Source organism: Betta splendens, chromosome 11 (assembly GCF_900634795.4).
Source record: "Betta splendens chromosome 11, fBetSpl5.4, whole genome shotgun sequence".
In the NCBI taxonomy this organism is placed as follows: Eukaryota; Metazoa; Chordata; class Actinopteri; order Anabantiformes; family Osphronemidae; genus Betta; species Betta splendens.
Genome location: NC_040891.2, coordinates 9,023,352 through 9,037,652, shown reverse-complemented (window position 1 = coordinate 9,037,652; position 14,301 = coordinate 9,023,352). Strand labels below are relative to the sequence as shown.

At 49.9% G+C, this 14,301-nt stretch overlaps 2 protein-coding genes across 4 annotated transcripts; one reads left to right on the top strand and one right to left on the bottom strand.

Annotated features, from left to right (window-relative positions):
* Positions 1 to 543: 543 nt before the first annotated feature.
* On the top strand, positions 544 to 3,391 carry crtap (cartilage associated protein). Its single transcript, XM_029166302.3, has 7 exons — positions 544 to 1,248; positions 1,579 to 1,728; positions 1,800 to 1,971; positions 2,052 to 2,180; positions 2,260 to 2,405; positions 2,491 to 2,574; positions 3,044 to 3,391. Exons 1-7 carry the CDS (start codon positions 790 to 792, stop codon positions 3,089 to 3,091), a joined length of 1,188 nt encoding a protein of 395 aa, XP_029022135.1. The 5' UTR covers positions 544 to 789; the 3' UTR covers positions 3,092 to 3,391.
* A 422-nt stretch (positions 3,392 to 3,813) lies between these two features.
* susd5 (sushi domain containing 5) lies at positions 3,814 to 14,288 on the bottom strand. 3 transcript variants are annotated; one of them, XM_029166296.3, is made up of 8 exons: positions 13,918 to 14,288; positions 13,625 to 13,702; positions 12,569 to 13,527; positions 10,652 to 12,418; positions 10,181 to 10,358; positions 7,906 to 8,015; positions 7,266 to 7,454; positions 3,814 to 6,737 (listed from the first exon to the last, which is right to left on the bottom strand). In XM_029166296.3, the coding sequence occupies exons 4-8, from the start codon at positions 10,719 to 10,721 to the stop codon at positions 5,167 to 5,169; spliced, it is 2,118 nt and encodes a 705-aa protein (XP_029022129.1). In that variant the 5' UTR covers positions 10,722 to 12,418; positions 12,569 to 13,527; positions 13,625 to 13,702; positions 13,918 to 14,288; the 3' UTR covers positions 3,814 to 5,166. The 3 variants fall into 3 exon arrangements, with proteins under 3 accessions (XP_029022129.1, XP_055368659.1, XP_055368660.1); XM_055512684.1 differs by having other exon boundaries at positions 10,652 to 12,680; positions 13,448 to 13,527; XM_055512685.1 differs by having other exon boundaries at positions 13,448 to 13,527.
* Positions 14,289 to 14,301: the final 13 nt, after the last annotated feature.

Below are 14,301 nucleotides of genomic sequence, written 5' to 3'. Positions count from 1 at the left end.
CCGTTACCTGCTTGTGAATCAGTCTCACACAAAAACATCGTTAAAGTGTAGCCCATGCTTTTATTTTGAAGCGCTTCCTATCTCGTCAGTCTTCCTTTGTGCAGACTTGACGCACTTCCAAATTGAATGGGATAGTATTGCTCTTGCGCAGTACGGCCTCTGATATGTGTCAACGTGGTAACGCAAGGGTCTCTTCACAGCTGCAGGCATATCCCCCTCTGGATCCACTCTAACCAGAACCACACACGCTTCTGAACCTCACTTAACTTTAAGCACTAGGCTGGACACATAAAGTGTCCAATAGATGATGTTATACATGGATCCTGTTGTGATGGTGGGATTCGGGCCATTGGAGGGGGGAGACCGGACAGGAATGCCTCTACGTGGCAGTGGAGGGAGGAGGGAGGGAGGGACACTCCACCTCTCAGCAGGGGTCCAATTAGTGCCCCAGAGGGAACTTCTTTTAGCTGTAGGGTGAAACCGTGTATGGGAAATAACTTTTATTGAGGACGGAAGGAAATCTGAATTTAAAGGCATCATATAAAAACTTTTTTTCAGCTTATTACTTTGTGTCCACGAGGTGCCCTCCCTATTGTATGCGTGTACTGTATATGGACAGAAAAAGAGCAGAGGTTTACTCGTGCGTGATTCAGTGGGAGGAGCGGCTCCAGCAGCCCCCACCGATCCTGCCCCTGCGCCCGAGGGAGGGTAGGCTTTGTCTGGATACGTGGAGGAACTCAAGGCGGTCCTAGAGACCCAGACCCTCCACCATCTCCTCCAAACTTTAAAATGGCACCCTCCACTTCTCCGATCTTCTCCGCGCTCCTAGTCGCGTGCTTAACCGGTGCGGCGAACTCACAGTACGAGAAATACAGCTTCCGGAGTTTCCCCCGGCACGAGCTGATGCCCCTGGAGTCCGCGTACAAGTACGCGCTGGACCAGTACACCGGGGAGAAGTGGAAGGAGACGGTGGAGTACATGGAGGTGTCCCTGCGGCTGTACCGCCTGCTGCGCGACAGCGAGGCCTTCTGCAACCTCAACTGCAGCTCCGTGCGTCTGGACGACGAGCGGCGGTTCGAGGAGTTCCCGGAGCTGCGCGCGTTCGGCAACGTGATGAAGCGCGCGCAGTGCCTGAAGCGCTGCAAGCAGGGCCTGCCCGCGTTCAGGCAGACCATGCCCAGCAGGGACACCATCGACGAGTTCGAGAGGAGGGAGCCGTACAAATACCTGCAGTACGCCTACTTCAAGGTGAGAAGGCGTGAGTGTGAGCGACGCTGAGAAGGAAGTGACCCGACTCGAACCAACGGGACAGTTGGTGTTTGTTTGATTCACCAGTAACACCAGAGGCTATATTTAACCAAACTGGCGATATCTTTTTTGAACTAAATGCGTTATGACGTCACGTTTGTACGTGGCAGATGCAGATCCTGAACGCAGCACCATCATTCAAAGATCACTGTTTTTGTGTCTCATTTTACCCCAGTTCAGAATAAATGCTTTGCTTTCGATCATTTCCCAGTTCTGCTTCTGTACATCCTTATCACGGTGTGTGTGTGTGTGTGTGTGTGTTTGTGTCAGTCTGACAATCTGGCCAAGGCGGTGTCCGCTGCCCACACCTTCCTGCTGAAACACCCGAATGATGAGATGATGCAGAGGAACATGGCTTATTACAAGAGTCTGCCTGGGGCCGACGATCACCTCAAAGACCTGGAGACCAAATCCTACGAGGTAGGTGGTCGCCCGCGGAGGCCCCGGAGCCCGGCCCGGGCCCGACTCACGCTCTGTCCTGTGTTGTTCAGACGCTGTTTGTGCGCGCGGTCCGGGCGTACAACGGGGACAACTTCCGCACGTCGGTGTCGGACATGGAGCTGGCTCTGAGAGACTTCTTCAAGGTCTACGACGAGTGTCTGGCTGCGTCCGAGGGCCCCAGGGACATCAAGGACTTTAAGGACTTCTACCCGTCCATAGCTGGTTGGTTCATGTCTGGATGTTGTGCTGTTTATTCCACATCACTGTGAACATGTAATAGCCCAGTTGCTTTTGCTCCTCAGATCACTATATAGAAGTCCTGGAGAGGAAAGTGAGCTGTGAAAGTGACCTCACACCTGTTGTGGGGGGGTTTGTTGTGGAGAAGTTTGTGGCCACCATGTACCACTACCTGCAGTTCTCCTACTACAAATGTGAGTAGCGTTGTCGCTAATGTGTTAGCCGGTGACTTTCCTATTCTTTTTTAACTGTATGTCGTGTTCGTGTTGGCAGTGAACGACCTGAAGAACGCGGTGCCGTGCGCGGCCAGCTACATGCTGTTCGACCCCAGCGACGAGGTCATGAAGAACAACGTGGCCTATTACAAGTTCCACAACAGCCGGTGGGGCCTGACGGACGACGACTTCCTGCCCCGCTCAGTAAGACGCAGAGCGTTACCCGCAGGTCAGAGGCACGTCGCGTGATTGCGTGTTGCACCTCACTTCCTGCCTGTGCTCGCTGCAGGAGGCCGTGCGCTACTACAACCAGACCACCATGCAGCTGCAGATGCTGGAGTTCGCCAGGCAGCGCCTGGTGAGCGACGACGAGGTGCGTTTCGCTGTTTATGTGCATCACAGGATGCCTCCAGATGCAGTTTGTTAGACCTGGAGCGTTCCCAGTGAACCCAGTGTGGGTTTGCAGCTTTGTGTAACTTATGGAAAAACCCTGGATTGGGCCTGGTCACATGACGCCCTGCGGCACAATGTGGGGCCTGTTTCTTGATCAGGGTGCAACATCTCAGACAACCATGGGATGGCAGCAGGAACCCAGCATTTGTAAACGCTGTTGCGATGCAGCACCAGCACCATGGTCTTCAGGCCAATGCAACATAAGCCAGGATTACAAGCTGTATGTGGGAAAAATACCATTCAGTTTGGTTGTGATCTCATTAGTAATGCCAGGTATGGGAAATCACAGAGAGAGCTGGAAATGGGGCTGATCTGCTCAAAACAGAGCCTCCTGATGCCTGGTTGATGCCTTTATGCGTGTGTGTGTGTGTGTGTGTGTCTCCACGCAGGGGGAGGTGGTGGAGTTTATAGATGAGTTCCTGGACGAGGATGAATAGGCCATGATGGAAACGCTACTGGGACACTGAAAAGAAACAGCGGAAGCGCGCGGATACTCCTCAAGTTTCTATTTATTGGATTTTGTGAGAGGTTGTGGTGGATTTTGTGTGTTTCACCTGCAGCCGCACAACATGGGGATTCGTGTAATCCCCCATTTTGTGCAGACGAGCTGAGAGGACTACACGATGGTGTGATAGAATGAGTGTCATGACGTCGCTCCTCCAACGTGAATCATATCTGCTGTCTTTTAAAATAGTTTTTTTTTTATTTTCAATAAAACCACAGAGACATGTGCCAAACATCCGTCCTGATTATTTCCCCGCTGAGAGAAGAAAAGGGAAGGGAGGAACAGAGCAGCAGGGAGTCTGGGAGCGGCCTTTGGATCAAACCCGGGCTCGGGCCGCGCCGAGCTACACGGAGATGTTTAATAATGTTTGAACATTGAGTCTCTGTGTAGTTTGTCACACGGCGATGTTAAAAACCCCACACATTCCCTCACTGTTACTGTGCGTCTGTCTGCAACGCTGCACTCTGGCTCCCTCCCCTCGGCGCCGAAGCGTCTTTTATGGCTCGTTGTTCTCCCTGATCAGCTGTCTGTGTCGTATCTGGGGCTGGTCGCTGGGGTCAAAGGTCGCCTCCAGGCAAATCCGTCAGTTTTGCGCCGTTTCATTTCCACTCGTGTCTGACAAAACTCAAATTAAATGCAACAATCACCACGGAGCCACACATGTATGAATTTATTATGACTATACATTACACACTTATTATCCCAACACCAGGACGAATGAGATGTCGTACATTTACACTCTCAGTGTTTTAAAATCTGAGTGAGATCAAGTCATTTCTGCACAGCTGGCAAAGAGGACGGAGCTTTTCTTGAAGGCTGATAACAGGAGGCTTTAATATGTACAGCAAACAGTCGATAAAGTGTTTAACTAATATTTACAGAAACACTTCACAGGTACGGCGTCCTCAGTGACCTCACCACGATTAGGTCATCATCATTTCACACAGAAAGAAAACAGAACTGGTGCACATTTATGAGAAACTCTATGACTCTGACTTGTCTTCCTCCCCCACAGCCGACATGTAGAGCCCAAACATCACTATCTGCACTTCCATCCTTTTTATTTAAATGTATTTACATGTGCACGTCTTGGATTTTAGGTTCTCAAGTATTTGGCACAACACCAAACAGCAAAGCAGTTCAACAATTACAGATTATCACTAAGCTAAAATGACTCATTGCTCATTTTGTATTAAGACGTCATGTGAAATACACTGTTTTATAATAACTACAGGTTCTTGAGCCAGTATGTAACAGCGTCTGAATGCCGCCAGCATCTTCACTGGGAAACGTCAAACACAACATACTGCAGACTCACACACACACACACACACACACACACACACACACACACACACATACGCACACACACACACACTCACACACACACACACACACAGGCTGAGTATGCAGTTTGGACGCAGGCCCTACATCTCTCACGGCCGCCTGTCAAAACCCAGCAGAGGCGGAGCCGTTTCAGAGCGCTCCTTCCTTCCATTCTTCTTCCTCCCGCCCCGTCTCCTCGTGCCGCTGCTCATCCCACTCTCTCATCTGGTCTAATTCATTGACGCCGCTCTGACAGATGCCAGGCTGCTGCTGCTTTGGGAGGACCGGCCCAGACGTGCTGTGTCGTTTTGTAGGAGTTCTGAGCTGCAACACTAGACCAGTACACAAGCAATTTTATAAACAACAATTAAAACATATAAAGTCACGCCAGCAAGAAACTAACAAAGCACCCAATCAAAAAAGTAAAAAAAAACATCCCACAACGTCCAAGAGCTCAGGAGTCTCAGCTCACAGAACACTCCTCTGGACTCCACTTTTCCTGGAGGTGTGGCCGGTTCAGGTGCAGCCGGTCCCTCTGTCCAGTGAGATGCCAGAACTAATGGATCGGTATAAGACACACGAGCACAGAGAACTATCACCACCACTCAGAGTCGCTATGCTAACCCGCTACCCGTCCAACATTCCCCGGGATCCTCAAACTCAGACCCTTCTCTGTCCGTCTCACACCTTCTGCTGCATCTCCATCTGCTGGCCGCGCCCGCTCTGACTCGGGCTCTTCCCGTTCATCTCGTACACCGAGCTCTTCTGCTGCTGCCGCCGGTAGCACCACGCGCCGGCCAGGATCGCCGTGGCGACGGCGAGCACGGCCACGATGATGGCCGCCACCTTGGGGCCCCGGCCGGGGGCCCGCGGGGGGCAGGCGTCGCCCGCGCACACGCTCCCGCCCCTCTCCCCCCCCATCTCGCCCCGCTCGCCGGCCTCGCCGGGCAGGTTGTGCATCGTGTGCTCCTCCATCACTCCCCCGGCGAGGACGTCGTCGGCGTCGTGCGCTGGGGGAGCTGGGTCGTGGCTGAAGAAGGGGTGCTCGGTGGGGTCCGGCTGCCAGGAGTCAGTGGGAGCTTCCTGTGCGTCATAATCCAAGGCGTGAGGGTCTGAGGGCTGTAGTTGATAGGGAGAGGGAGGGGCGGTGGGTATGAAGCTGCCCCACATGTCCTCCGCAGCACCATCTAACTCAGACTCCGTGGTCGGAGGCTCAGATTCCCTTGGGAAAGGGTCAGGTTTACGAAGCTCCACCTCGTTAGGTCGGTCTGTAGACCTCAAGGCTGACCCCCTCTGTCTGAGCTCTGGCCTCAGCCCACGCATCGCTGAGTCATCGCCTCCCGTCTCCTCTGGAACCACGGGGTACCCGTCCAGCCAGGTCTCATCCGTGGTGGCCTTCGCTCCTGCTTTTTTCTGGGTGACGTTCCGACTTCGGTCCGCTCCTATAGAGAAGATCACGCGCCGGTGGCCGTCGTCGTCGTATTCGTGGCTATCGAGGTCGTCGTAGCTGTCGTGGTCGTCGTGGTTGTCGTGGTCATCGTGTTCGTGGTGGTCGTGATCCGTGTCGCTCTCGTCCACGTCGTGGTCGTGGTCGTCACGGTCTAAATGCTCTTCAGACACGTGATCCACGTGAGTTCTATCATCATCATCATCATCCTCATCATGGTGGTCAGTTATATCGTCATGATCCTCGTGACTCTCATGTTTATCATCATCTTGGTCGTCATGTTCCCTGCTGGTCAGATCATCACGAGCTGGAACATAGTGTTCGTCATGGTCGTCTTCATCCTGGCGGCTGTCGTGGTCGTCTTGGTCGTCTGCGTCGTGGTCTTCATACCTGTCTCGGCCGTCACCGTGATCATCACCGCCGACTGGATGCTGCCGCCTTTCCTGGCTCTCGTGCTCTTTGCTCTCCTCTGATTGGGCGCCAGAGGATCTCTGCGTATTCTGATTGGTGGAGACAGGAAGCCCCTCCTCCTGGAAGGCCTCAGAGGGAAACCAGAACATGTGTTTCTGGGAGAGAAGGGAGATTGGTGCTTCTGTGGCTTCAGGTTCCTCCCTGCTCTCCTGCTGCCATGTCGGGCGGCCCGTGACGTCCTGGACATCTTTTACTTTTCCCTCTGTAGCTCCTTCAAGATCCACCACCTCTCCTCTGACTTCCTGCTCTCCATGCTGCTCCTCTGATTTCCCCTCTGTGTCTTCGTGGGAATCTGGGAATCTGTCCTCGTAATCGACATGCACTTCAGACCCATCTGAGAAAACACAAGGAGGAAACATTTGCCTCAGACTCTGTCAAAGTCATTTAGGGCATGATATTAGAAAAGCATGGCGCTTTGCTGATACAGTTTATTTCCTCTACTGCCAAACCATCAGTCTTAATGAATAAAGATAAGGCTTAATGAATTCCAGACAATAAAGCATTAGTATATATAAATTGTTCTACCTCTTGGCTCTCAGCTCATATAAACCCACCCTGGGAACCAGCGCTTCAGGCCACTGTAACCTAACTATGGACACAGTTTGGCATTAGGCCTGAGTGGACACGTTCCGTTTCTGCCGTGACCTGGGCCACAGAGGGGCATGTCGCACTCAGGCGTCAGCCGCCATTTTCTACCCACGTCACAACAAAGACACTGTTCCCCAAAAGCCTGGGATCGGTCAGCAGCCACCTAACAGTCTCAGTTTGTGAGTCTGGGGTCAAAGCTCCAGGCTTTGAAGAGGATGAGTAAAAGCGTGGGTTTGTCTCACTGCTCCTTCAGCGCTTTTCAGCGCCTCCGTACCTCGGACGCACATCTGCACCAGTCCGTACCACTCCCCGCAGCTGTCGCACAGCAGGCTGAAGGTGCTCTGGCCGCGGGGCATGGCGAAGCCTGGCGCGCAGGCGTACAGCAGCTCGTCGCCCACGGCGAAGCCCGTGCGACCCTGCAGCCGGGCGTTGGGGAAGGACGGCGGGTCCCCACACGGCTCGTCTGTCCACAGGAGCCACGGCGACGCAATAAACACAAGAAGGAACACAAGATGGTGTTAGATGAAGATGCTTCTATTCCACCGTCTGGATGATGAAACATGACTCATCGTTATTATTCAGCTTTACAGCGTGATTATCCCATTTGTAAACAAAAAGAGATAAGAGCGACTCAGGGGACAGGAGGAAATGGGCTTTTTTGAAAATGAAAATGTAATTGTGAAAAACACAGGCATTAACGATGCCGCCGGGACGAGAGATTGTCCCGACTCGCCTCTAATTGTTCACAGTAGCTATACGCCAGGCTGCATGTTATTAACTTATCTACAGTGTCACACACAAACTTTTAAATCACATATTCAGATTTTTAATTGCAACAATGAAAACGAAATATAAAAACCCATTCTGGCTGCTACTTATAAATACATGACAGGACAGGATTCCCGTTTACCAACCGTCATCTTTGATACAAAAGGCGTCCAGGTTTGCTGAGTCGTCTGTGGCGTTCTGTGTCCTCACGTCCACCGCTTTCGGAGCGCCGCCCACAGTGTCACACACCGTGGTCCTGCAGGAAACACAGCGGCAAATGATGAAGCAAAGCTGCAAAGCACACTGATTCTGATGAGACCGACTGCATCTGCATCATTCACATTGTTTCCATACTTCTACTTTGCTTAGGTCAACTCTCTGATTAGTTGCTGAGTCAAACATCTTCAGCCTGACATCAGAGGCAGGAACCCACATCAGGGTCCAAAACAGCTGTAGCCTGTAGCACAATATTATCACGGCGTGACTATTAATACGTGTAGTAACCGCAGACTTAGCTCCATATAGAACCACCATAACGTCAGAGACTTAACATGTGGTCCACAGGGACCGGATGAATGATGTTGTGGGTGCGCCACGCCTGCCTTATTATTACTGAGCTCTAAAGCCTCATCAGCCCATTTATCATCCAAACACACCAGATAAGAATTCCCAGGCGAATCGTGTTCTCACAGCAGCTGGCAAAAATCGATCCAGGTTGTGGAAAGAGAACTCAGGACGGGACCACAGATTCCACTTTTCATCAACAACAGTTTGTCTTATAATCGTCAAGTAATACTTATAACTGTCGTGAAATGGGTAAATATCTGCCCAGACTTAAGTATGTGTGTGTGTGAGAGTCTGGGTGTTAATCAAAGCATCAGTAATGGGAAAGAATGTGACTGGCAGCGCAGTGCAACAGTGAGACGTGCGCCCTGTGAGTCATGCCACGCTCACTTCAGCTTATAAGGACAAAAGTCTGAGAGAGCGATCGAGCAGCAAAACAGAAATCACCGAGAAAACACTCGCAGAGACAAAACCCACAAAGACTGTTTTCACATTAAACTCCAGCTCCAGCAGACGCCTGTGAGTGTGTGTGTGTGTGTGTGTGTGTGTGTGTGTGTGTGTGTGTGTGTGTGTGTGTGTGTGTGTGTGTGTGTGTGTGTGAGAGAGAGAGGCAGACAGAGGGATGGGTGCATCTCACCTCAGTGCATGTCTCACTGGATGGAACTATTGCAGGGGGAAAAAGCCCCGTGGCCGGTCTGGAAGGACGCGACCCTACTGGCCATTGTTGTGTTTGGTTACTGGGGCAGCGGAGGCCTGATTGACAGCTGTGACCAAGACGTGAAGAAGAGTCGACCTGAGAAGCAGTTGCTATTACGCAGCAGACCTAAAAATGATGTCAGTGCAGTGTGACCCACTGGAAAACTGTCAAAACGGCAAAAATACACCCACCTAATAATTTTAAAGAAATTATTATTATTACTTATCTCAGCTAAGAGGCAAACTTTATAACCCCTAAAACATCAGGAAAGAAAACACTGAGACTGAAGCAAGGGCCGTCTGCACATCAGCTCTTTAGTGCTGGAATGTTAAGTTGATCCAGAGTCAGGTTCTGGTGTGGCCAGACCTTTCCTCATGTTAAAACAATGAGCCGCGGTGAAGGTGAATAATCTCCACTGTCCGCGGCGCCGCGTGCGTCTGAGCGAGCGAAGGAGCTCTAGACCCAAAAATGGGACAAAAAGGCACCGGCCTCACGCGCTGACGTCATCCGTCGTTCAGGCTCCCGCAAATGTGACCACACAATCAGCGCCAGCGCACAACTGAGCATCAGAAGTTCGTTAACAGAGTCCGAGGAGCAGAGCAGCGATGAAGTGGGAATACTCCTACTTCCAGAGAAATTATTTCATCATGCCAGAAAAGTAAAAACTAATCAGTTTGCAACTCAGAGGGCAGAAAGTGAAGACTCGAGACCTTTTATAATGTTTCAGTGTCTGCGATGACTTGAAGTCACCCGCTTCAGACTTGGTGTTTATGAATACTATTATTATTCATTTTGCCTTTTCATCGATAACCAGGCACCCGTCTCCCTGCCTGTCTCTCTGCTGCCTGTCTGTCTGTCTCCGGTGCTGAGACCTGTGTTTCATGTCACTGTAGATGAGAGGTGTAAATGGAGGCAGTTTTCGATGTGACACCTCAGCTCTGACTCCCCCCTCCTTCAGAAAGGAACAGAGGAGTCTCTCTCTCTCTCTCTCTCTCTCTCTCTCTCTCCCTCCATCTCCCTGCTCTGCTTTGCTTTGCCGCTGCCGCCTCCCTCTTTCATTCACTCCCGTCCATCCATCAAAACACCCAGAAGCACACATGACATCTCTACATGTCGTTCGTTTCACTAGATCTTCCCTAGAACAGCTCGTCTCCCCTTACCCCACCGCGCCACCGTGCAGCCAGCCACGCGCGCACGAGGAGAAGAAGCACTCCGCCACGGAGTGACGGAGCTCCTCTGCCGATGCCACGCGGGCGTGCTGTGAGGCACAAGCCCGCTCAGCATCTCTGAAGCCCTGCAGGCCGGAGGAGTTCCTCAGCTCCAGCACGAACACCCGACCTGTCAGGAGAGGAAGCAGAATAACTTACAATCAACCAAGGATATAATAATAATAATAATAATAATAATAATAATAATAATAATAATAATAATAATAATAATAATAATAATAATTTGCTCATTTCACTTCTACATGTCCATTACTTTTATTTCAGTCATGGAACAAACTTTACCACAATACTCGCGAAAGTGCGTTTTTTTTAAATAAACCTAAAAAAAGTTTATCATACCGTCTTCTTGTGACTTTTGTATGAAGTTGTGATATGCTGAAGTGGCTGAAAACGTGAACTCACCGTCGGCGTCTGCAGCAGCGGTCATCAGAAGACAAGCCAAGCATCCAAGCAGAACACAGCGACCCAGCATCTTCACGCGCCCTCGGTTCCCGGTGAAAGCTCGCGTTTTACGTTGGGACAAACTTTCCACTGACTCCGTCTCCTCAGCCGTGCAGGTCAATAAAAACCTCCCCGCTGCTTCTCTCCTGTTGGTCAGAGGTGGACCGAGCCGCAGGAGCTGAGTGTCAGAGCGGCTCCGCGCCGAGGCGCAGCTTATCTCCCCAAATAGTCGCCCTCGCAAGCGGATGGAGCGCCGGTGTGAAAACTCGCGCGTCCCCGTCAGTAAATACGTCACGGCTCAAAATGTCCAGGGTGGGTAGAGGTGGTCAGAGACTGGCGAAATGCTCCTTTAGCACGAGAAAGGCGGGGTATGAACGCGGCTGCTGCGCGGAGCAAGACATACTGGGCAGCGGCAGCTGAAATAAAATGTGAATTCATTTGAAGGAAGAGCAAACTGACACTGTGATATTAATTGTAGGCAGTCTATACAGCAGCTGCTAATAAGGCACATAATCCATCCAAGGAGCTGATCACGAGGATGGATCTGAACTCCTAGAGGTCATTTCTACAATGAGACAAACTTCTGTCTAGTGCTGTGCATGTCGTGTGTGTGTGTGTGTGTGTGTGTGTGTGTGTGTGTGTGTGTGTGTGTGTGTGTCTCCTTTGGTGAGGGAGATAAAGATGACTGATGCTTTGTTCTGGGGTCCCTGCAGCTCTAGATAACCCTCACCCTTCCAATAAAGGAGTCACAGCGAACCTAAATCTGTGTGTTCCAACCTATAGAGACCAGCCGTTATCACAGTGTGCACATATGTTTTGGGAATGTGCACATTCAACGGCTCGATGTGCTAAAGGTGGCAAACACGCATCTATTTCAGCCTGGTCGTCCTCTCCAGACTGGACGTTGGGGGATATTAAGAAGCTGCAAGGTCACGGCTGGCCTGCGTGGCCGCACTTGACCTTCTCAACAGCAAGCAATGAAGGAAACTGCGATATGATCAGCAGGTCATCAGTCCAACACAGGGCCACATAGACAGTGATAGAGTCTCCACGCTCACACACACAGAAAACACATACATGGCACTTTAAGATGACGCAACAAAGCTCACATTCAATGCATTAGTTAACTTATTTACAGTGAAAGAATTCCACCTAAGGAAAATAGGAATACATGTTGCATGAAGGTAGAAATAGGAAAAGAAAAAACAAAGTCAGACAAGTCTAGAAAATGATGAGTGTAAATTCAAGTGAGACCAAACTGCAGCCAGTCGGGGACAGGAGTGTGTACGTGTGCACACTTCATCCTCTGAGGAGCGACATTAATATTGAAGATTCACACTTTGTCATTTTTCCACTTCTTCATTCACAGCCCTCCTTTTCCATTTTCATAATCCTCCATATTCCCCGTCCCCCAGTAGAGTCACCCATGCTGTGACTTCATTCCGTCTGTAAATGGCAAAACGATGCCTGCCTCTCGCGGCTGTACGTTCGCAGAGTGAATGTTGACTTCAGGTGTCATCCAGGACGGGAAGGTGGAGGTGGGCTATTTCTGGAGAGGCCGGGGGTCGCTCGGACGAGCCGTGTCAAGCAGGAGAGAAGCGGTGATTCACGCCTGCGCCATCTCAGGCTGGCGAGAATTATGTTTGCCGCAGGTGTCCGCGGGGGCAGACGCACGTTCAGACATCACGCAGGTGTGTAATCTCACAGGACAAACCCTGCAGACGATCTCTGGAAGTAAACACACACACATGCACACGTCCACCCACAAGCGTGTTCTGAGTATGTGTGAGACAAGTGACTTCCCATTTGAGACGTATCCTGTCAGAATGAGGTATCGTGCAGGTGTGTGATTGACTCAGAGGAAATCATTGGTCATACTGGTGAAGCCAGAGACAGGGGGAGGACTGGCTCTGTCTCCATGGCAACAGCCTCCTAAACTTCCATGAGGGTTGGGGTCCAACATAACAGGAACAGACCTGACAACCAAAAGCTGCAAGCAGGAGAAATGTGGTCAAGGAGGAAATGACTGATGTGTGTGAGTCTTCATCCTGCAGAAACAATGTCTCCACAACATGTCAACACGACCCAGGAAAACATCCTCATTATTCTGTCTGGATTCTTATGTAAGACAAGCTGCAAGTGACAGAACTAGATCAATACATTATGTGTATGGAAAGCTTTGCTGGCCACTACTGGAGTCATGTGATCGTCAGGACACATTCAACAAGAAGCTGCCAGCCACAGTTGAGTCAGGATGTAACAGCATGAAGCTATCGAAAAAGAACCTGACTTAATTAATTATACTTTTGATGAGAGTTGGCTAATTACTATGAAATGCAGTGAAGGAGTGACACAAGCACTAAACATGCGCTGCGCCCTGATGAAAGGTGACATTTGAGCATCATGAAGCACAATTGATTCATATTTGAGTCACCTCTGTCCTTGATTGTAGTGCAGTGAAGTCAAGACATTTTTTGATTGTTAATTATTAAACCACTGATTAAACCAGAACTTTGTTCGAAGCATCCCAATAAATAAATAAAGTAAATGGAACAAAGAATTTAAACCTAGTTTGAAAATATGTATATTGGGATCCTCTCAGAGTGAAAGCAATTAAAACACCACTGCTGTGATGACTTCCCCCAAGCAATCTTCCATCTGGCTGCCATTGGACAGGTGGGTACTGTTAGTTAGGACAGTAATTGATATGTATAGAACAACCACCGGCTCAGCAGTGGCCTGCTTTGCAACTTCAACCTTTTTGTAGCTGAAGCCTAGTTTTAAGTCAACGTGATCGACTGCATGGCTTGTCCTGGTCCCTCAGAGTTAGACGATGCCTGGACACACAGGAGTAAACATTGTGTATAATTGATCGTGTCCTTGTGACTAAACCGGATGAGCAGATGTGACCGTCTGTGCGAGAGCGCCCTCTACCTGCACAGCGTGAGAACATCCGCGAAGATATTTCAGTCCGGATCCTTAACTCACATTCAAGACTGTCTGCCGCTGTGTCTACAAAAGATGCAACAGTATTTTTTTTACGTTTTTATATCCATAAATATACATGTATTATCAGAAGATCAGAAGTAAAGTGTTTATTTTACAGAAGGAGCAGTATTTGGTTTTGAAACAGTCTAAAATTAAGTTAAACAATAAATTTGAATCGTTTGATTACTTATTTAGAAAGAAATAATGAATAAAAAACATAAAACACTTTTAAAAGTTACCTGTCAAGTTGAAACCATTCTTGTTGTGCAGTCAAATTAGGTGATTACTTTAAATACACTTCTCAAACTTCATAATATTTTAATGGCGTGAATTATATATGTTTTTAGATCATACAGTTAGTTTACATATAAGTAAGGTATTACATTTTAAACGGATATTACACTGTGTTGTTCTGTAAACAGTTTACATAATGCAGGAGGAAGAGGCACCCGGAGCCGTGCGTGTCTGCAGGTTGAAGCCTGAGTGTGACGGTGTTGCACATCTCTCCCGCAGAGACGATCGCGGAGCCCGAACCTGGCGATCACGGCCGCGGGTGTTTCCCTCGCCTTCATCAGACGCCCGGTTCGCGTCAGGTCACGTCTCGGCGCCGCCTCACGCCCGAC